The sequence below is a fragment of the Dermacentor variabilis genome, chromosome 6 (genome assembly GCF_050947875.1).
Source record: "Dermacentor variabilis isolate Ectoservices chromosome 6, ASM5094787v1, whole genome shotgun sequence".
In the NCBI taxonomy this organism is placed as follows: Eukaryota; Metazoa; Arthropoda; class Arachnida; order Ixodida; family Ixodidae; genus Dermacentor; species Dermacentor variabilis.
Window position 1 is genome coordinate 1051655 of NC_134573.1, and position 23835 is coordinate 1075489.

At 45.2% G+C, this 23835-nt stretch overlaps 1 protein-coding gene across 1 annotated transcript in view; it reads left to right on the forward strand.

Moving 5' to 3' along the window:
- The window catches only part of LOC142584535 (uncharacterized), a 714262-nt gene that overhangs the window by 248209 nt on the left and 442218 nt on the right, over positions 1 to 23835 (forward strand). Inside the window, exons 10-12 of the mRNA XM_075694643.1 lie at positions 6306 to 6419; positions 16770 to 16883; positions 17313 to 17419. Coding sequence (XP_075550758.1) covers positions 6306 to 6419; positions 16770 to 16883; positions 17313 to 17419 — 335 coding nt within the window. The remainder of the gene's footprint in view (positions 1 to 6305; positions 6420 to 16769; positions 16884 to 17312; positions 17420 to 23835) is intronic.

Genomic DNA, 23835 nt, shown 5'->3' on the forward strand with positions numbered 1-23835 from the left:
GCTAAGTCAGTTGAACGCAAGTGGCTGAAAGGCCGCTGGTGATGATGACTGACTCAGCACCAGTGCCGCAGGCGCGAGAATGTCTGCCCCACGTACCTTCAGAGGCAAAGTTCTGACAGGTGTTGCAAAAGTCATGAGGCGCGGTAGTGCTCGAGCTTAGCGTCACAAGTTGGCGGCTGGACGTAATTATGTTTATTCAGTCTTCTGCTGTACTAATTGTAACAACGTGTCATTATTTTGCATTATTGGCAGCACCTCCAGGACACCAAAGCTAGAACCTGGACTGGTCCATGGGTTGGGGCTCGCCGAGGCCTGTGCATAAGATGGTGTATAAGATGGAATGTCTGCTATTGCGGACAGCCACTTTTTTATGCGAACACCCCCTGGTACGCTTCGGCCTCCGCGGCACCAACCCACGGGGCGCCCTGCTTCTAGCTTGGATTCGCCCGCTACCTGTTGGATGCCCTGGAGATCCTGCGCTGTCTGCTTTATTATCACCTAAGGAGCTCTCCTGAGTCCTCCGTTTGCTGGTTACATGTGCGCTCCTGGAGCAGTGCTTGTAAAAAATCCAATCTATCGTCGCAACGAAAAAAGCGACCCGCGACTTATACAACCTTTCCCCTTCAGACACAGTGATCACCAAATGGGGCATCCCTGCCCACTGCCTCACCGCGCGGGCAGTCGGCGGACTTTGCACTCCGCAATGCCGGCATGTCTAGGGACAAACGAATACAACACGCACTAAGAAACCTCCTCCGTAGTGCCTAGGCAGAGTGATATATTCAAGGAGCAAAAGCTCCCAGATTTCCTCTCTCACACCCGCTGTTACTCGCACCTGCGTACAAACGGCTGGCGATCCCTCAGTCTCGTGGGCAACAGTGGTGGCGGTGAGGAAAAGGACGCATTCTACTTATGGTGGCCACGCGCGCACCGCCGGGCCGCTGTATCTTGAAAGCCATCTGCAACGGGGACAGGGTCCGCCATGCGCTGTTTCCCACGCATAGTTCGCGTTGAAGCAAGAAGCAGCACGAAAGTCAATTCGCTCATTGCTGCTGCCGCGCTTCCTCACTCCACCGTTGTGACAGCGATTTTCCGTGGTCATCAAGTGAGATGAGTTCACGTTTGCTTCTGCATGCGTGACACCATGCTTGTTAATTTAGTAAGTAAATGTTACAAATTTATGTGGCCGATAAAACTACTAGCCTTACTTCGTATAGCTGTCTACTAATTTGCTATTGCGATTGATGCTTCGCCTTTCGGGCAAAGCTGCAACTTTTTTTTTAACATGCTTACTAGAGAGTGACTGTGTCGGGCGACGTGGTGTCAGCCCGTCTCGACATAAAGTTCTGTGTCACTCAGGGATTTTAGCAAAACCAGTCGGGGAAAACCTGGGAAACTCAGGGAATTTGGAAATGTCAACTTGGTAGACACCCTGTATAGGCTCTAGGAGTGTCGTTGCACAAGTACCACTGGCTAACACTACCAGGGCGAGATCTAGTACATGCACATATACGCTCAAGAAAGTTTACAGAGGGATAGCCATTGCTGCAGCTCTATTGGTAAAGCAATGCAAGCATAATTCAAAGGTTGTGGCCTCGTTTCCCATCAATGGGAAATTATCTTTTCATCCACTTTCATTGTCCTGCTTATTTCTCCATTTCAGTATAAAATAATCAAATTACTCAATGATTTCCTTTGTTTGATTGTCTCTTGGCTTTATTATACAAAAGCTATACATTAAAAAACATCAATGTTTGAATTACTTTACTGGTTGCATCAATTTAATTTTTCATACCGAGATGCTTATCCTCACTGACCTCTCTCATGTGCTTAAGCAGAGAGAATGTAAAAGTTCGAGGTCGTCCTGTGGCTTGCATCTTTTGATTGTACTTTAAACATTGCCTAATTCCCCCAATGTTAACTGACTCTCATCTTTCTTTTTCGTTTTCCTCCTTGTTGACGAAGGCCAGAGGGTTCCTGGAATGAGGAGACCTCCCACATAGAGTAGAACCAGGGCTTACCTTGGGGGTACTGTTTCAAAAATAAATGTTTATTCCTCCTCCTCCTCCCTCTTGACGTCGTTTCATGCTTCCCAACGTGTCCAGCTTGTGAATGCCTGCTGAAGCCAGCGATGCTTGTTACGGCCTGCTGTGGTGTGCCTCGAAAGCCTCAAGAACCAGCACTTCTTGAAGCACGTGTGATTCAAGAGATTCCAAATGTCCTGAGACTCCACAGACTCGTGTGATGCTGAAGACTGAGTCGATGCTGGCGCTTGTGACTCTTCACCTGACAGTGACGGCACTTCAAGTGTTGCCAGATCAGAAAACTGCAGCACATCTTTGTTAAGGTGTCCGCAGCGCTTCCCTCCTCACTCGATGGGGGCACTGGTGGAAGGTTGGCGGACGTCCTGCATGTGAGCGTAATAAGGTTTGCAAATATGGTCAATGTGCAAATAATGTGCTTGTCTGAGTGCAAAAATTGCAATGGCTCAAGGCTGTCCACATTTGTTTGTGTCATATTATTAGAGAACACCACCCAAGCTCTGAGTCAGTTTTGTAGTGACAACAGTAGCTTGCATACACAACCAGAATGAACATTTTCTGCATGCGCTGAAGTGTAGCTTTTGTATTCTTTTTCTTTTTTTGCTTCAGTCGCATTTAAGCAGTTCTTATGAGATCTGCATGCCTAAAACCTAGAGATACCTTGTACTCGAAACAGTGCATGATATCTGGAATGTTTCAGTTTTGAAATAATTAGCAGCAAGCATTCCACTACATTTAATCAGTACAACCACTTAATAAATCTTATGTTGAAAGACCTGCGCTTATACATTCTAAACATAGAGTAGTAGTATTTTTATGTCTTACTTTAACATAAGGCTCCTTCCTGTTACAGTTCTTGTACTTGAAATGCTCTTGGCTTGTAACTTTGTTTTCCTTTCATATGTTTTTGAACTTCATCTTATTCTAAACTGTTTTTCTTAATTGAATGTATGTCTAAACACAGTGTGATAGCAGTGAGTGTATTTGCTGTTTGTATTTAGGAAGTTATCTTGCCATCTGCCTTGTAAAGGGTGTTCTAGCCCAATGAAGCTGATTTTAGCAAGCAAACCCTTCTAGAAGGCTTCTTAAAGCTAAGCTTTCTTTGCCTCTTCCTTGGACTTTCCCACCGCTGCTGCTGCTGTCTTGCCAAATAGCTCTTAGCGAATGCCTCATACTGATATTAATGTAGTCGTTGAACCATTGTCATCCCAGCTGTCTAATGGCTACTGTCTTGCATGAGTGACCAGTACCAGACATAGTGCAAGTACTAGATATAGTAATGTAATTAGATCGTGGTTTTAGCACATAAAATTCTAGTAATCATTTGATGCAAATTTTGCTAAGCAGGAACAGTGTTCTCCACAAACATAGTGAAAGTTTAGCTTAGACCAGTCACCACAGCGCTTGGAATCCGCAGAATAACCGCAAGCAGATAATTAGGTAAGGACATTGCTGAGCAGACACAAAAACAAGCATTATCAATTACACAGCTGATAATGTTGTCAGTACTAGGTGCATTTATTCCTACAGCATGAAAGCACTGAAGGAATCATTGAGCAAGCTAGGTAAAATTTGAGGGTCTGTGATGGAGCACAGATTTGCACTCTGCTGGCAAGCAACAAAATGCAAAATTAAAGCTGTTCATTGCAGTGCCCACGACACATGTGAATATAGCAACATTCTATACTACTCGGCTAAATACTGGCCAATGGCTTGCACGCTGCCTTCTAGGATCAGTGCATAGAAGGAAACTACTTGCATCTTTTGCATTTTGTTTTTGTGTGTGCATCATGCAAGTTCTTTTATTTTTATTCATCCTGCAAGTTTGTGTGTAATATTCTCTGTACATCTGTCTTGTGCTTTATTGTTAGGTTTTTATGCGCTATTTTAATTATGTTCCTGTATTTCTGCTTTCTCTGCTCCCCACTGTGAAGCCAAACTGGCTTTGTGGGTACCTAAATAAATAAATATACAAGGCTATCCATCTACTGCTTGTATGTCCCCTTACCGGATCATATTTAACGAAATATGCGATAATCAGAGCAGTGATGACGCACAAATCGCCAATTAGACAAAGCTGAATATAATGTATACTTTGCGTCGATTTACTCGTGTAAGCACAATTTTGAGTCGGTCCGCATAAATGCGGCGCATTACCAGCTATAACACAAATATATGACATCGCCGGTCAATGTGGTAAATTTGAAGCACTAGGATCCCGTGTTTCATTTTAACACGCCAGCTGAGATAAAAACTTCAAAATCACTTAATGTCTACCCTCCATTGTGTAGTGCAGGAACATCATCTGGCCGAAAAACTGCCAGATGACATCGTCCTGAACATCGTCTGCCCCGGCGCAGCTCTTTTCCTTCTGAAACATCTTCAAAAGGTGCTGAAATTTATCCTCCAAGCACTTCCATCACTTCTGTAGCACTGTGATGACGTCATCTTCACAAATGAAACGCGTTTTCGACATCGGCGAGTCGGCTGATAAGAGAGGCAGCTTATACCGGTTCCACACAGGCTTTCGGTCGCGATCGAGTGCGATCGAATTTCTCGATCACGATTGGTTCTATGCAAATTGCACATTACAGGCAATCGTGATTGCAAAATCCGATCCCGATCTGGCTCGATCGCGATTGAAACTGCTCCGGTGTGACGCCCGTATAAAATTCCGAGCACTCGCCTGTTACGGCAGCATTGGGAATCACTATCCACAAGCACTTCGTCATGTGCTTGTTCTTGTGGTGCTTGTGTTTCGCCTGCCACGAAAGTGCAGGTTGAGCCTTCATTCAGCGCTTCATTGTTGATCGCCTCCATAGCCTCTGTGGTCTCGTGAAACAAAACCATCAGCGACTCCCAGCGTCTCCTCATGATTCTGAAACTTCAACAATCTTTCCGAACCGCCAGAAGTGTGCATTCAGGCCATGTGATGTCGGTACACAAGCTGCCACTTCCATCACGTATCCTCAAAATGACGCCCAAGATCGAGGCCTCCCTGACACACTTAATGCCTGCGCGTCTCCCCTGTCTAGATGCGCAGGAGAGGGGCGAATGGCATCACAGACGCGACGCGTAGCCAGGCGTGCACGATTAGCCGCGTGTGGTTAGGCGTTTAGTTATAATCGTTTCTTGGGATAAATGGTTTTTAATATGTTTGTACAGTGTTCCTATCTGTCTCTAGATAGCTGAAATTCGTGACAGGCTCCCAAATTGGTGTTGATATGACCGATACTTGCTTTTTGCAAAGGACTTGTCATTGAATCAGCTGTAAAATCTAGAGCTGCAAAATGGTGGAAGTTGCTTTAGCTAGTGATTAGCATAGTGTTTTATTGTAGTATGGCAATAAATACCTTTTACCATTGTCTTTTCCCTAGCATTTTTCTATGGGATCTGGTTATAACAATTATCAACTTTCGTGGTGTTTTAATGTTCTTTGTGTATATTGTTTCATGTTTACCAACAGTCAATCAAAGGTATAAATAAATGCTGGTCACAAAGAAACAATATGTTACAATACAATGTTGTGGGCATGTGCTACCCTCACGCGTCCTCTGATGTTGTATTCCCCGCATGGCTCTTACATCTACTGTAATCTGGCTTCTTCCCGTAGCTAAGATCTGGCAGCCGTTGTCGTGGTTGCAAGATATTATGAGAGATGGCGTGAGTGTGGCACTGCTAACACTACTTAACAGCATAGTTAGTTGGGCGCGACAGGGACTAGGCTCTTCTGCTTTGGTTCAGGGTTGGCAAGCGGCGCAGACGTTCTGCACGTGCATTGACCCATGCTTCTGCGAGACTGTCTTGTGAGGCCTAGGAGCTGGGCACCGGAATGGACACACATGATTGTTCGAACGTACCACTGTTCGTGTGACCGTACATATGAGTGACCAGGCATTGGAATCCAGTATGGGGGCGAACATGTCCGCCTGCTGTCCAGTTGCATTGAGTCGGACTTCCTAGATTTGTCTAGGAAGTCCGACTTTTGCATTAGTGTATGAAAGGTGCAATGATTGCCCTTGTGATTATTTGCGCTATGCTGTGTTGTCGTACCTTTGTCCTAAGAGCACATGTGAGACCCCCACAATGTGTACAACATACTTTGGTGGAATTAAGCTTGGAACACTGCCAAACGGCACTCGAAACATTGGGCTTAATAAGGTGTTACATCTTTATATTGAGCCCAACTGCATAGGAATGCTGATTTGAAGGGTGGCAGCAGCCACTTGTGGATCACATGTTACAGTTATTCCTGTTGTGCAGGCTGGAGGTCCTCGCCTGCTACCTGTGGAAGTACTCGGAAACTGCTGGTCACATGTTGGCCAGCCTTCAAAAGCTGCTGGAATTTCTCACGCAGTGCTACTCATCCTGTAAGCTGTAAGTGATCTGCCTGAGAATGATTGGGATTTGGTTTTGTTGGATTACAAGGGTACACCTGTGCCAACTTCACGGAGTGATTTATTTCAGGCATAAGCACGCATTTGACAAAAAACAATCTTTTTTTTTTTTTTGTTTTCTTGAAGAGATAGGGTTGGGATGCTCAGGCATTGATGACTGTGTCTATAACCTTTTGCAGCTGGGATTGTCAACCTAGCGAGTGTTTTTTAGCAAAACAAGGCACCTCTGAAAGGGCAGTTTACACCCACATGTGCTGTAGTGTGAAGCAAGCCGCCCCTCATGACCATTCTCTACATGTTATTATGCTCTCGAAGCCTATCATTTAGTCGCACCTAATACAGTCACCGACAGATAGTTTGGACTCGACGAGGACCGCAAGAATGTCTGAATAATGGGGAGTCCAAAAGACTGGGTTCACTTGAAAATAAGTTACTTTGTTCATACGCGACTGTTCCACAAGAGGCCGAAAAAGGTGCACCGTATTCTCCAACTGTCACTTTCAGAGATACGTTCAATTTCGCGTTATGAGTGTCAGCATTCCTGGCACAGTGCCAAGCATGCGATCTTGTCACAGTGTGGAAATTAATAAAGGGAAAATCAGACATCCACCCATTCGTAGCAATTGCTACAAAAGAAAACCATACGGGTTCCTCGAAAGAAAAGCCTCGCAGTTGAAGAAAAATTCGTCCTGGTCCGGGACTCAAACCCGTAACCACTGCCTTTCCGGGGCAGCAGCTCTACCATCTGAGCTAACCAGGCGGCTAGCAGATGGCAGGGCGAAGTCGAATTTGTCGACAACACACGAAACAAAGGCAAGTGTTTGATGTAGTCGTTCTGCGGAAACCCACAAGGTGGAGAGAAGTAATTAATAAAGGGAAAATCAGACACTCACCCGTTCTTAGCAATTGCTACAGTGTGGAAATGTTGCCACCTTTCCACGCATCCGATGCTAGTCTAGCGCAATATCACAAAAATGAAAGTGTCTTCAAAAGTGATTGTCCAAAAATACAGCCCAATCTTGTCAAGGAGTTGCGTGCATACACGCTTGCCTTTGTCCCAGACAAACCTGTCAAACTGCCGGACACTCCATGTCGTAGACAAAGCGTCCTTTTCCGTCCGGCTATGACGCTGCTCAGTCTCGGTCATCAACCTCGAATGAAAAAATACTGGGCGACTCTTTCCTGATGGTTGTGTCTGCAACAAGACCACACCAAGTCCAAAAGGAACTTGTGTCTACGGAAGCTGTAGTAGCGTATGCAGGATGGTATTTGGCCATGCAGCTGTCTGATGCCAAGAGTTCCTTAACTTGGGGGGCTTGAGGCACACTTCAGCGCCTTTGTGCGAACATTCACCTGTTCTCCCATGGTGGTCGGTAACCGTGTGACATATGAGACGCCTACAAACTTTAGCGAATGCTGCCTCTTGATCTTGCTGCCAGGCCCAACAGGCAGACATGTGCAGGAGGCAGCGGATGGGTGTTGTGATGTCTGAAATGTGCGGCAGGAATCTGGCCAGGTAAGTCATCATTTCCAGCAATTAATTTTCTGCCCCTGCCACATCCTTAGGAGCTTCCATGGCTTGGACTGCCTTACATGGATCGGGCCTGATGCCTTCATCTGGGACAATCACTCCAAGGAAGAAGACCTCAGAGACCCTGAAAAGGGCATTTTTCCTGGTTCAATATGATGCTGTCCTTAAGGGACCCTGAAACGACTTTGACGATTTTGACGAATTTGTACAAACGTACTGAGTTGTTAGAGTAGGTCCTTCTGATCATTAATTGATGCATCTAAGTGCTCTGTGTAAAGTGTGTAATAGATTATAAGGTTTTAAAGCTGTACATCGCTGCCGATCGCAGCACACTGCTTGGTGGAATTTTCAGCCACCCCTACCCGTACGACGTAAATCACCCAATTGACGTCAGTAGGGCGAGCTATTCGATTGGCTGCCCAAGGTGCCTCATCGATAATCTTTCCACCTTTATGGTGAACAAATGATGTTCGAAATAGTTGGAATGTTAGTTAATTTGTTTCTATAAAAAGAAAGGAACAAAAAAAATAACGCACAAGAACAATTTCTCGCTACACTTAAGCACTTCCGGCACACAGCAAGCGTCGTTTGCTTGTGTTACAATGGGCTTCATTTTGACGAGAGCTCCGCGGTCAGAGTCGGTCTCAGCCTTTTCGCGAGCACTACGATTAGACTGTTGCTTTTTGGACTGCAAATGTAGCGACTGGCAATATGTCAAGCTGTGACATCGTGTCCCTCTAGAAGGCAGCAGACGAGCTGACTGGCTGCAGCGCATCGGACTGCTGCTATATGATCGGCGCCAGGATTTGTGCGTTTGTGGCCATCACTTTACACAGGAAGATTACTCACCCCCGTCACTTTACACCGGAAGATTACTAACGCGGTAGCATTTCGCGAGTTTGGTATTAGGGTAAAGGCAAGTGCAAGGGGACAGGATTTTCTACTGTGTTCCAGCGCATAATGCTCTGCGATCTACTTGTTCTGCCTCGGTATTTGTGTAGCACTGAAATATACCGCTAGTCATGTTTCCTTGTGCACAGCGCACGATTTTGTGCGCTGTGCAAAATCGTGCACGTTTCACACGACACCATATTATAATACACGGACTACAAATAACGAAGTTTTTGTTAGTGGTTTGCTTATTGACATAAGTTTATTGGATGTATTCGTGCAGAAGAGCCTAAAGAGAACTGTGTATAGGTGACAAAGCAAGCGATACAAGTTTTATGTCTGTTTCTGAGGGTAACTAATGGCGATGAGTAATCAGCTGTTTGGCGCAAAGTTGCGCTTTTCCTCTTCGGGTTAGTTGATGTTCCAGTAAATGTGCGATCGAAGTTTAGGCTTCGACATACTTGTGACTGCGAAATGTACTAGCAGTAGGTGCAGCACGGATGGTTTGCCACCCATCGCTCAAGCAAATCGCTAGCACTTTTATGCTTCACTGCATTGCATACTTGCAGTGCGGCGAGGCTGACTTGGAAACAAATCGAATACATACCAATATAAGTGTTGCGATTGCTGCCAGCAAGGCCTTCATGCTTTTAAAATTGACAGCTGCACAATGTTCAATATTGTGCCATCATTTTTGTTAATCACAGGGAAAAGTTTAGCCATTAAACATCATACGACTACTACATTTGCTCTGCGGAACAACTGCACAAGTGACCAGCTTAGAATGCACATTGTCCCATTGTAGTGATGGGGAAGAAGCACACAGTATTTTGTCAAAACAACGAGCCATTAACTTTTTATTGGGCAAACTCGTACCTAGAAAAACAAGGGACACTCAAAGCACAACATAGCGATGAGCAAAGTCGCCAGCCGTTGAAATCTGGTCGCGTATAGCTCGTTGTGCATTCCAGCCTAATTGCTGGTGTTTGCGGGCGTTCCGGAATGTACACCACAATTCGACAAGATTAGTACTACTACACAAGATCCACAACAAAATTAAAAAACTAGTAGGCATACCTTCTGCTGAATGACAACATTATTGATAGGTCGTGAAAAACGGTCACTGGAAAGAGATTCAAAATGTTACATATAAATATCATAGCAGTTCCTCCACAAGAAACTTACAGGTTAAAATGATTAAGACAATTAGCTGCAAGGCTCCTTATACAAAGTCTGAAAAATTATGGGATTGTAGCTCAGTCTGCACGACTTATCAGACTTGCGATTACCCACGAAGAGGTGGCTAAAAACGTGTGCTCATGGGAATCCCAGTCACCAGTGCACCTGAAAAGCGTGAGGCAGGTGAAGCTTAAAGATGGCGTACCCGAAGAGGTCATCGCTAATTCGTACTAAACATAGGGCTGGACGTGTGCGCTTACCTCTGCCTACACAAAACAAGCAGATCCTCGTTTGGCACGGCACTCACGAAAGTGGGCCCACGCATCTGTAGAAGTGCATCGGTTTTGGCATGTTTGCCATGTTAGCAAGGGTCCTCGCACAGCCTACGGCACAACACATTTGCCTGGACTTGGTAGAACACGGCATTTTCACATGCAACACAAAGAAACAATGAAAACACACCATGCAATGCGCCGACACGACCTTCAGGCCGTGCGGTCGTCACCCCAGGCTATTCCATGGTTCTACGAGGTGGCGCCACCTGTTCAGCTGTCCGGCACTAATAGTGGCTGCCAACTTTTTTGCCACATAGAAGGATGGCTTGACTGACAAACTGAGGTGGGAGCATGCCACGGTGGCATCACAGAAGATGGCTCCAGTCTATCGAGAGCGACTGTGATTTCAGTGTGTTGTAATAGGCGCTTGGTCTAAAAAAGTTTTTACAAAACATTTTTACAAGAGAAGCCCCAGTGCATCTTTTGGGTCTTTGGGGCAAACCAAGGCCCACCAACTTAAGCAGAAGCAGTAGCGAGGAACATCACTTCGATAGGAGAAGGAGAGGCGAGTAAATGGCGCAGTTGTACGGGAATGGTTTCGACACCAAGATGCACTGAGCTAGCATTGAAGGCTCAAGACAGTTGCTGGGACAGCAATGCTGACATCCCGAGAGGGCACTTCCTGGTGATCAGCAAAAGGCCACAAAGAGAGCAAGTCACTAGACGGCTGGTCATCTCTGCATCACCGCAACAAGATCGGCACCTACCATCGATGGTGCATCCAGCTCTGTGCCTGTACCAATGTCCTTTCTGGAAGGCCAAGTGAAGTGACTGGTTCGAGGTGCACCCATAGCCACCACCTGTTCGGGCATCACTGTTGTGCCAAAGCTAACTACAGTAGACTCGCAATAATTCAAACTCTGATAATTCCTACTTTCGGTTAATTCAAACAAAAATCAAATTTTTGGTTGGTTCGCCATGTTTTCAATGTATTTTCTGGCCGCTTAATTCAAACACCGCAATTCGGTTAATTCATACTTTTTGCTTGTCCATACCGGAAAATTATCGGCTATCGTTGCCACCACTGGTCAAAAATCTGACTTCTTATATCACCACAACAGCGGAAAATGTTAAAATAAGCGCACTATGGCCTAAAAAAATAAAAGAAAGCGAACAAGAGCCTAACAAACAAACGTTCGAAACAAAAGCCTCCCGAAGGGCACATTGTTGCTCAACTTTCCATGGCTTGCTAGCATGCTTGCTAGCCAGTTCAAAGCAGGAAGTTCGAAATTAAAACACATAACCCTCAAAACTTGTGGAAATGACGACTGTCCACCTGCGTTGTCAAAACGCTCAAAACTGACGTAAAACCTGACGTAAAAACAAAGAGCACGAGAAAAGGAAAAAAAAAAAAAGGTGCGAAAGTGATGCGAGTAGCATCGGCCGATTCCGAATCACGTGACCGCTCGCGCTTTTCTTTCCCTGGTCGGTCGCCCGCGTTGGTAGCATCATGTCTCCGCGGGGGAAGTACCGAACCCTTTCTGTGAAAGAAAAATTGGCAGCCATAGAAGAAGTTGAGGCTGGAGCGAAGAAGACTTCTGTGGCATTGAAGTATGGAATCACAAAAAGTACGCTGACAACGATTGTGAAAGCGAAAGACAAGCTGCGAAACAACGCAGGCCATTTCGCTCCCGACAGAAAAAGGCTTAGGGAGGCGGCGCATCCGGAGCTTGAGAAGGCAGTTTTTCTTTGGCTGAAGTGCGCTCGGAGCTGCAGTCTACCAGTAAGTGGACCAATCCTGCGAGAGAAGGCCGAACAACTGTCTTTGCGCTTTGGAATTGAAGACTTCAAGTGTAGTGATGGATGGGTGTCGCGATTCAAGGAGCGACATGGCCTCACTTTCAAAACAGTAAGTGGAGAAGCGGCAGCGGTTGATGAGGCGGTTACTACCGACTGGCAGCAGGCGCGTCTTCAGAGCCTACTGCTTGAATACTCCCCGGCTCACATTTATAATGCTGACGAAATGGGACTGTTCTTCAAGTGCCTTCCTCAGCAAACATTGTGTCGCAAGGGGGAACGTTGCACCGGCGGAAAGCTGAGCAAGGAGCGGCTCACAGTCATGGTTTGTGCCAATATGGATGGTAGTCACAAGCCCAAACTTTTCGTTGTTCGCAAATCGAAGCGTCCGAGATGCTTTAAAGGCGTCCGAACTCTTCCCGTTTCTTATGCAGCAAACACACGTGCATGGATGACGCAATCTTTGTTTGAGGATTGGCTGCGGAAACTTGACGTGCGGTTTAAGCGCGATAAAATAAAAGTGCTGATGATAGTGGATAATTGTCCCGCTCACGGTGACGTGGAGGGGCTGGAGGAAATTCGTCTTGAATTCCTCCCTCCAAACACAACAGCTGTCCTCCAGCCTCTGGATCAGGGGGTAATCAAATGCCTGAAGATAAACTACAGAAAGCTACTCCTTAAGAGGATGCTAATATGCATGGATAATTCCATGTCGTACAGCGTAACACTGCTGTCGTCTGTGGGAATGCTAGCTGACGCATGGAGTGCAGTAACATCGGCAACGACACGGAACTGCTTCCAGCATGCCTTCCGCATACCAGGCCACACCAGTGATACCTTGCCTGACTGCGCTCGAAATGAAGATGAAGACTGCCTCCAAATGGAGAGCGATGAAGCAAGGCTAGTGCTTTCTGCACTCCAAGCACACTACATAGCTGCTGACCTCAGTGAATTTGCGGCTGCTGATGATAACCTCTGCGTGTGCAGGGAAGACACCCTGGACGACTTGGTGGCTGAGGTGCTGCCAGCACACTACAGCAGCAAAAGTGAAGAGGAATCAGAAGAGCAATCCTCTGTGACAGCAGCACAGGCCTTCCACTACCTTGCCGAGGTCCGCAAATTTCTGACTGTAGAAGAAAATTCTCAAGAACAACTGGCTGCTCTTAATGGAATAGAGAACTTTGTTCTTAATGCACATGTAAAGAAAAAACAATCAACAATTCATGATTTCTTCAAACGGTCTAGTCAGCCATAGATTTCCATTAAACTTGTTCTGGATCCTTCACCTCTGCTCTGTTTTTGCTGTGTAATTAAAGAGTGAAATGTTTAAAATATGATTTAAGTGGATAATTAATTGTAATGTGCGCTGTAATCTTGCTCAGAGTCATATATGCGAGAACTTCCGATAATTCGAACTTCCTGATAATTTAAACAAAATCCTGGGGTCCCTTCGAGTTTGAATTAACGAGAGTCTACTGTATAAGCACACTTGTATAGTGTCCTTCGGTAACAGGCTCCAGGCGTGAACGAATTTGGGCCAGTGGTACCGTCATGCGGCCAGGCCTGGTGCAGCAGTTGCAGCCGCTGGCTGCATTGGTTGATTATGTTTATTCTCTTTTGTGCTTCCGAAATACCCCACGGAACCAAATTCAAACAAAGCATATTGCACTTGGGGGTGCATGAACATTACTGAACATGCATCTTTCAAATATGACTGAAGCTGATGAGGCCATTCTGTTACGTTAGTTTTCATTGCAGCCTTGCCAGCTAGAACGCTGGTCATCCTGGATATGTGCGGACTCATGGCTATGGTATGTACATTTTCAATGGTGCTCTGGTTTTGTCTACTTGTTCTAACATAAATAAAGGAAGCTTCATGTGTGAGAGCTTTGTGTTCCAAGTAAATCATGTGTCTTCGCTTCCACGGGTGTGATAGGTCCAGAGCTTGGGCACCGAAGGCAAACACAGGAATTTATAGTCGTTATTTGCCTTCTCACCAGCTCAGTCTTATTCTTATAGAGCATGTTTTTCTTCTTCGTGCTCCCCAGCTCTGGCTGCAGCTGGTATGCGACTTTGTGGGCTCTACATCAATGGATAAGATCAATGCCGGCCTTACATGTGCACTGGTCGACACTTACCGTTTTCGTCCTGCCAGGCTGTGTGAAATGCAGCTAAGACTTAATGTAACAAACTTTGATATAACGAGGTTGTGAATATAACAAAGCATTAAACTTTTCATAACCTCTTGTCCATAGAACACCATGTAATTAAAACCACAATATAACAAAATATGTTTCTATGTGGTTTCAATATAACGAAATTTCGCTTCTGCAGCAAAGGAATACTGAGACAATAAATGGAAATTTCTTTGTACGCAGTTGGTCAAATGATTGAATTACAAGTGGCTAATTGCAAACGCACCTGTCAAATCGCATGCGGTGTTACGACAGTGACCACCGAAGTGAAGCTGCATCATGTTCCATATAAAGTCCAAGTGCGATAAGATCCTGTCACATTCCGCGCACTTTATGCTTTAATGTGAGTGAAAGTGTGCGAGGGTGAGAGAAGAAAGATGGTGGCTTTACGCATGAGAGCTGCCTTCCTGCGGAAAGAGAGCGAGCTCGTGGTAATGTGATCAATCGCATGTGAGGTGCGTCGCTATTTCTGGCGCACACCTTGGCTGTGGTTGTGCATGGTTGTAAGCATGGCTGAGTGCATGCGCAGCTGCGCACTGTGCTTTAGGCATAACCTGCCGCATGTGCAAAAAGCGGGCATGCCGAGATGGCATGGTATCGTGTAAGCTGTTTTCCCACATGCAAATTTAGTATTAAAGGTTGCATAACCTCGAGTTTCGGTGACTCGTTGGAGCGAGAGGCAGACGTATTCGCTCCCCGCAGCCGCCACTTTTCACGATGGCAGCGTCTCAGTGCTGGCAACGCTATCAGCCGAGGAGGCGGAGTGCACGCCAAAGTGTGGCTCACTTTGCTTAATTCGCACCACCTATGTGAAGATGTCATCGACGTGTCATAAAACCGTATCATTTGTCACCAACTCCCAAATTCATCGAATAAAACTGCTTTCTTATTCACATTTGCCTTTTTCGATTGCCTGGTAATTCGGAAAATTCTGCTGCCTCTTTCCATGTAAGAAAAATCAATTGGCAACTGTACTCATTTGCATAAAAGGTCGAATTTCAATACAACGAAATTTTGATATAATGAAGCAAATTGTAAATTTTACCTACCTCGTTATATCAAGGTTTAACTGTAGAACAAAACTGAAGATTGGGCTAGTTGCTAAAACATTAAGATTGGCAAAGCATAGTAAAAAGAAAAAGGAGGAAAATGGACAAGGAATCACAAGTTCCGGCACATGTATGATAGGCAAAGCATATAAAAAAAAAACATCAAGAAGATAGAATCGTACGTATTTCTTTGTCCATGATTTTTATGCTGCTTTGCCAATCTACATGCATTAAATGCACGGCAATGTTAACAGGGCACAGCAAAATAATGTAAACTGCTAAAGTTTGTGAGGATTGCTTGCTGTATGCTGTCCGCAGCATGCAGCAAGACAGACAGAGTCAACCAACAATGTTGACACCTGGTTAAACCCACAATGGGTCGATCAGTGATGTTGATTCCTGCAACTTGAGTGTCAAGTAGCCAGCGAGACAACTGCCTGTTGGGTACACAGGCCTCGTCTTTTGCATGCGCCCTATAATTCCCACGTCTTAGCTTGCCGTCATAAGTTTTGCTTGTGGGGTGCACTTGCGTGCTGCTTTAAATATTACGTGATACCATGAATGTGGCCTGCCTCTTACAAGTCATGACTTTTCTCAACAGCAGATGCATGAAAATGCATTTTCCACTTCATCAGGCCTTGGGAACTGCAGTACAATATTAGTGCATGGGCTGTGTGCACCTTTGCCCATTGTCTGCATCACATGCCATTACTCCTACAGCTGTGCTTAGTGGTGCTGTTCGCCAGCATGCTGCTGGCGACTTGAAACAACAGTCAATGACCTGAGAAAATCTCACTGCCACTTTGTAACTGATAGTTTGTTAACTTAATCTGTGTTCTTTGCACTTTCACTTGTCTTCTGGCAAATAATTCTCAAAGAACATGTGTGGGCATGCCAGTGTTCAGTATTCTCTTGGGGTACTGAAAGCAAGTGTCATTGCAGCATGCTTAAACAGAATTGCTCACAATGAAGGAGATGGCACAACATGCAAGTGGCATTTTTTGCCCCCTGAAAATTGACTAGGCTGTAAGGAAACTCCTTGTGGAGGCTATGGGCAAGTTGCAGAGGTGTAGTTCCCACTTACCTGTGGCAAATATTAGGTTGGACAGACTAGACACTGTCTAAATGATAGGCTCAGAGAGTGTAATGACAGTGTAAGATGAGGGGTGGCTTGCTTTCCACTGCAACACTCTGTCATCAGTGTGAGCATCCCTTTGTGTAAAAAAAAAAAAAAAGAATAATTTGTAATGTTGATTGTGTGTGCTTGGTGTCAGTACTATATGAGCGTCACCTGTGCCCTATTTTGAAAAAAAAAAAAAAAAAAAAAATTCATGAAGTTGGTGCAGGTGATTTGCATGTTTTGGCTGTGGTTCTGCATGTCAGGACCATGATCGCGAGTCATTGATTGTGCAGGATGGATATGAAACGCTGTGTCCTTTTGTGCTACCATGGGGTATCTCATGCACTTGTGCCTGGCCAGAGACCACCATGGCCCCTGTGGAATGTAGTCTGGGAACAGACGTCCAAGTGAGTGTCATCTATGTGTGACCATTTTGCAGACACATTGGAGAAAGTGCATTCCTCTGTGTGGGCTTCTTTTCCTAAAGGCTAGTTTCATGATTATACAGCACAGCATGACAGAACGAGGACAGAAAAGAGCGCTGTGTATGTCTCCTGTTCTCACCCTGTTGCGCTGCACTTTCTTCCTGTTTTTTATTCAACCATGTGGCATTTATGCAAGTGGGATGGGGAAGTGTTGCATCTGTGTATTAAAACTGACATAGACTTTGATGCTATGCCTGACTGGTTGTTTAGCTTTGCTCAAATGGAAAGTTTTGCATGCATGTTGTAGTGCAGAGGTATAAGTTCAGTATTTTCACTGTTGCTGTGTAAAGGAGCAATGCAAATCCCAAAGATTGTGTAGGAGAGTGTGGGGATGCGTGTGCCTGTCTGCAGGACAGTCTTCCTGAACCAGTGCGTGGAGGAAGGCCACCTGGTGCTGCAGGAGCTTCTGCGGAAACAGCTCGCGCCCTGTTCCGACCTTGGCTCCCTATTTTGCCCAGGTGACCTGGTTGGTTGGCTGCCAAGAAAATTGTAAAATTGCAACTATCACTATATCCATCTTTCAGTGCTACATATAGAGCTTTTACTGACTTCTGCTGGCTAGCATGTGGTAGACAAAGAAGTGCAAGCAACATTTAAATGGAAAATTAGCACAGCAAAAATATTGAGGCTTAGCCTGTGGGCCTACAAGTTAAGCAAGAATATGAGATTTTTGTGATGGGGCGATAATTATAAGGGCTGAGCTGTTGTGAGGACCACTTTCTTTGTGCATTGGCATGCATTATTTTCCAACAGGAGGCAGAGCTTGCCTTATAAAGTACCATTTGGGCTTGTCTTATAGCTGTGTTTGATGAATGTGCCTGTGTGGCCTGCTTAGGGCTGATGCAGATATGTCTGAGGTTTTCATTCCCTTCAAGCCTTTGTGGTAGGGGTGTTGTGCAAACGTACGTCGGGCAAACATGGCCTCCTGATTCGAGAACTGTTTGCCATCGGTGCATGTGGCACCGATGACTGCACATAATGGTATTCACGGCATGCTGACTATTCACGACATGCTGACTGGAACATTAACCAGGCGCATACAGCTCGAGCATGAAAGGAATCTTTATTCGAGTTTTGCGGTTGCTTTCTTTCCCGATAATGGAAAGGGGAATGGGAGCAGGTAAGGAAAAAGATATGCTACGCAGCAGTGCCAGTGGGATGTTGCAGAATACAGCCCTTGTCTCTTCTTAAAAATGAAAATGCTGCACTGGCTTGCACTGCCTTGTTCAATGACGGAGGACTTCGTAGCTTCAGCTAGACTTGGGGTAGTTGAAAGCGCCGGGTTGCGAGGCTAAGTGTGTCCTTCCAAAGCTTTAGCAGTATTTGAAGGAAAAAAAAACCACTAAAAAGCACAAAGGACAAGAGGAGAGGTTCACACCAGGAGAGGCAACCAGTCGTTGTGGTGTGAACCTCTCCCCTTGTCCTTTGTGTTTCTTTACTGGTTTTTTCCTTCAAGTATGTACCAACTGGCCCAGATTTCAACCCTTCTTTAGCAGTAGCCATAGGATTATCCAAGCCAGCCATTCGAAAAGGAGACATGCTATTGGTGATCATGCTATTTCTGACCAGACTTGGCGTCTCGTCAGAAACTGGGTCGCTAGCAGCAGGCTCAGTGACTGGTGACTTCGGCGATGAATCGGAGCACTTGATCGATGTGCTGCCTGAAAATGGCAGTAGGGGTTTCCGTTTCCATCTGTGATTCCGTTGCTGATTTGACATGTGCAGGAGTCCATTTCTCTCCCTTTTCGTAATTGTGGACATGCATGCTGGTCTAGTTGCAATGCCCAGTAATTGCTCTCACCTGCTGCACCTGTACCAATCATGAGGAAGCAAGTGTCTACATGTGATCTTAATTGGTACCCGAGAAGCATCTACGAAGGTGATTTCCCAATCTTTAGAGGCTTTTTCTGTAATTGAACAACAGCTGCATGAATTTCTGCTCCAGATCTCCTTTGTTCATCTTTCGGATGCCTTCCTTTATGGTTCGAACCGCTCTTTCAGCCGCTTCATTTGATTGAGGGTGAAAATGCACTGTGCTGAAGTGTGTGGTGTCTTTTGCTGCAAATGTGGCAAATTCCCTGCTTGTGAACTGTGTGCTGTTGTCCGAGACGATTGTACATGGCACACCAAAGCAGGCACACATGCTCCTCAGACAGGTTATGGTGCTTGCTGCATTTGCATGCTTCATAGGAACAGCTTCTGTCCATTTGGACTGTGTGTTAATCATAACCAGCACCTTCCGAACAACCGGCCCTGTTAAATGAACATGTATGTGAAACCACTTTTCTCGCACCTTCGGCCAATTTACGGGCAGGGCAACTGATGGCATAGACAAATTTACTTTGCAGTATGTACAATTAGCTGAATGCTGCTCTATACTTTTGTCAAGTCCAGGCCACCAAACTAAAGAGCATGCCGCGGCCTTCATAGCTGGTAACCCTTGGTGTGTTTTGTGGAGAAATTCTAGCAAATGTTTTCTGGCATTGCTTGGTATGATGACGCAATTTCTCCACTAGATTAGGTTGTGAGCCAAGGATAGTTTTATTTTATGTTCATAATACGGTCAAGCTAAAGTGATAGATTAGTGCTTGAGAATCTCTAAGGTGTCAATATTATCGCGAACAGAGTAAATGCAGAACATGGTTAGAGACTCCCCCGGCATATTCAAGTACTTGCCTGATGACAAAACCACTCCTCAGTTAAATTCTGTCACTAGTACTCAACCACTCATTCCAAAAAGACATCTGTGTATTGTATTATAAGACAAAATAAAATGCTACTTCTCCAGTTCTATATAATTTTTATAAAAAAAGAAGTTATTGAAATTGCCCTTGACAACGACGTGGCGGTCGAAAGGATTAGTTTTCGCTCGACTCCGTGCTGCCCACGCTTTCACGTTTCAATAGTTTTGTTATTGTGTATAGTTGCGCCGTTTTGCTGGCTTGAGAAACTCGCACAAACTGCAAGTAGCAGAGAATTCAACTTCCATGTGATGTCACGGGATGCCTGAACGGTCTACGCCACTTGACCAAAAAGCAGCTTCGACGGTGAATCTGCCGCCCTGTCTTGGCTCAGTACCGCTGTCAGTCGGGTGCCGCTGTACTCAACCATGGCAGCAAAGGGTTATGATGGCGTATGCAACGTCACCACTCCCCCGGTTGGGCGGCAGGAGATTTGAATTTCAAAAACGGTAATTGGATCCTTCAGATGCAATTTTCTCGTAAACTATGTCTTTTCTTGGCATGAAACAAGCGTTGCGAGGTTTCTGGAACGGTATTTAAGCAGTCCACATTGACTATGTGTTTGTCTTTAGTGTCCCTTTAAGACAGTTGCAGTACAGTGGTCATGTTAGTTTATTCTCTGTTTTGTCGTGGTTTCGAAGTGTGCTACCATATTCCACCAAAATTTGGATTGGCCTGCTCCAACTTGCTTCAAAATGAAATTTGGTCTGCTCGAAACTGCTCCATAATGTAGTTTTACTTGCTCCAAAAATTGTTTTAATATTACTTTGGGCAGTCTCACCCCTGGAGGTGCCTCCCTGTGACCCATCCCACAGCTTGTGCTTAGCTCGATATCTGGGAATCGCTGCCCAGCTACACCATGGTGGATGCAGCCAGTGCACCAGAGCTCATTTCCTGTGCAAACTGCTTTACAGGCGAAATACTTGCGGGGTGAACGATTGCCAGGGCTTTCACAGGGATCATTTCAGTTCACACTGTCTTTTTTGGTGCGCATTATACAGGCTGTCTCAGCTAATGCTAGCCCAGCTGTAAAGAATTGGTACAATATTCGATTGTGATACCTATGGTGTTAGGCCATCAGGATAATTTGTGTATTAATTACCTGGATAATTAGAAAAAAAGGAATTAAACAAGTTTAAAATTTTTGAAATAAAGGTGCGGCCAAATGCAATACCTACGCTAAATCAGTATGTGTTCCAAGAAGCCGCAAGTTCTGTCAAACGCTGCTGGAATACTTGATGTTGTAACACTTTCGTAGAAGCTCTTTCATTGTCACAGAACCACAAATATAAACTGCCTGCAAGTTTTCTTTTGATTGCAATAGCATGCCAAACACCTTGGAGTGTAAATGACCCTTTTGATGAAGCCATCACCTACAAAAGTGACGTCCATACAAACATTGGCTTTGCTTAACAGTGAGCACTGGGTTATTTTATTGCAGTGCATATTTATACTTTTGTCTGTGGCGCTAGTGGTGATCGGCTAATTGTTCTGTTAGCAACATAGTTGTAGGATGCTGTTAACTAGGCTTGTGCGAATAGTGCTTTTTTGGTTCGAAGCGAATTCGAAGCGAATTGTAATCCTTCTCAAATAATTTCGAAGCGAATACTTCGAATAGTAGCAAGTAAAGAAAAAAAAAATGGCAGAGGGCTAAGGTCTGGGATTTATTCAAAGAAAGTAAACAACTTGATTGTTTGTGAAAATCTACAAATTTTCGTGCAAAAACACTAGCTATTCCACATGCTGGGGTTTGAGGTACTTGCTTCTGCAGCTTACAATGGCTCCTGCAGTCGAAAAAAGCCTTTCACTTCTTGTCTGGGTGGCTGATATTGAAAGATACCTACGGGTAGCTGCAATCAGGGTTGGGTAAAGGTGGCCGCCCCTGCTTTTCCACCACACCAAGGGGGTCTTCGGACCAGGAAAGAAGGGGGGCCTTCAGGTACCCAGCAACCTCATCCGAGATTATACGCCTTGACTGATGATGTGCATGCAAACTGAGTTGTGTAAAAACACTGCACACAGAGTCCCCTGTTACGAGCAATAAAAACAGCGCTAAACGACAGGACGAGTGAAGGGACACAGACAACAGCGCTGACTAACAACCAAACTGTCTTTATTCTTTCAGTCAGCATATATATGCTCCGCCGCTATCTGAAATCACAGAATCAACAGAATTGGGCATGCGCAGGGGGATTGCAATTAATGCGATAGGAAGGCAACCTCCTTCGGAAGGAGAGAAATAGAGGGAAGGCTTACACATGCTTCGCCGCTAACGTGAATGTAGAAAGCTTCAGAAATGAGGTGTGCGCCGTTATCGCGGTATATTGACAGGTAGGTCACATCTTCGAAAGATGGCTTGCAGCCGCATTCATTGCAATGCAGTGACAACTGACTATCTTTCGCTCGTTTTTGAAATTTGTTTGAGTGCTCGTGCATGCAGTCACTGATGCACCGCCTCCTTTGGCCGATATAAAAACGCTTGCAAGAAACGGGAATCTTATAAAGCACAGAGTAACAACAGTCACCAACAAACCTCTGTCTATGCTGCTTTTTACAACTTTTTTTGTTGTTCTTGGTTACCTGATTGACTTGATGGCACAGGCTATCTAACTTATTTTTGGCAGTGAACAACAACCTGATGCCTGCCCTGCTGACAACCTTTTTGAGATTGTGCGCAACCTGGTGCACATATGGTATAACCGCAACCATTTGCCGTGAGCGATTCTCAGATTGAGCAGCTGCCGACTGCTTTCCTTTAAGGTTCGTTGCGAGGCTTTCAACGATGCTGGTCAAAAGCGGTACCGGGAAACCTGCGACCTTCAGCCTGGCTACTTGCTTTTCGAAGCTTACATCCACTTGGTGGTCACACGACCGAATGAGGTTCATTGGTTCATGTATAGTCCCTGTTCTTAGTGACATTTTATTAGCCAGCTATGACCGCAATCTTGTAACTAAGCTCAGCCAGACAAGCATTGTAAAAGTGATGCGATACGTCGATGACTTTTTAATTTTTTACACTACTAACACTACTGACGTGCAGCTTGCTGCTGCTATAATATTTGACTTGTTCCGCATAGTTTTAGATTCTTTTGAATTGACCACGGAGCATCCGTCAGGCAACAAGCTTCATTTCTTGGACTTGGAGCTATCGTTCTCAAGCAATCATGTATGTTGGGGTCACGCTCCTCGGTCTCATAAGAGCCTTCTCCCATTTTCGTCTGCGCACTCAAAGATAGTCAAGCGCGGTATAGCAAGATCCTGCATGAAGGCGGCCCTCATCCGGTTGTGTGACCACCAAGTGGATGTAAGCTTCGAAAAGCAAGTAGCCAGGCTGAAGGTCGCAGGTTTCCCGGTACCGCTTTTGACCAGCATCGCTGAAAGCCTCGCAACGAACCTTAAAGGAAAGCAGTCGGCAGCTGCTCAATCTGAGAATCGCTCACGGCAAATGGTTGCGGTTATACCATATGTGCACCAGGTTGCGCACAATCTCAAAAAGGTTGTCAGCAGGGCAGGCATCAGGTTGTTGTTCACTGCCAAAAATAAGTTAGATAGCCTGTGCCATCAAGTCAATCAGGTAACCAAGAACAACAAAAAAAGTTGTAAAAAGCAGCATAGACAGAGGTTTGTTGGTGACTGTTGTTACTCTGTGCTTTATAAGATTCCCGTTTCTTGCAAGCGTTTTTATATCGGCCAAAGGAGGCGGTGCATCAATGACTGCATGCACGAGCACTCAAACAAATTTCAAAAACGAGCGAAAGATAGTCAGTTGTCACTGCATTGCAATGAATACGGCTGCAAGCCTTCTTTCCAAGATGTGACCTACCTGTCAATATACCGCGATGACCGGGCACGCCTCATTTCCGAAGCTTTCCACATTCACGTTAGCGGCGAAGCATGTGTAAGCCTTCCCTCTATTTCTCTCCTTCCGAAGGAGATTGCCTTCCTATCGCATTAATTGCAATCCCCCTGCGCATGCCCAGTTCTGTTGATTCTGTGATTTCAGATAGCGGCGGAGCATATATATGCTGACTGAAATAATAAAGACACTTTGGTTGTTAGTCAGCGCTGTTGTCTCTGTCCCTTCACTCGTCCTGTCATTTAGTGCTGTTTTTATTGCTCGTAATCATGGACCA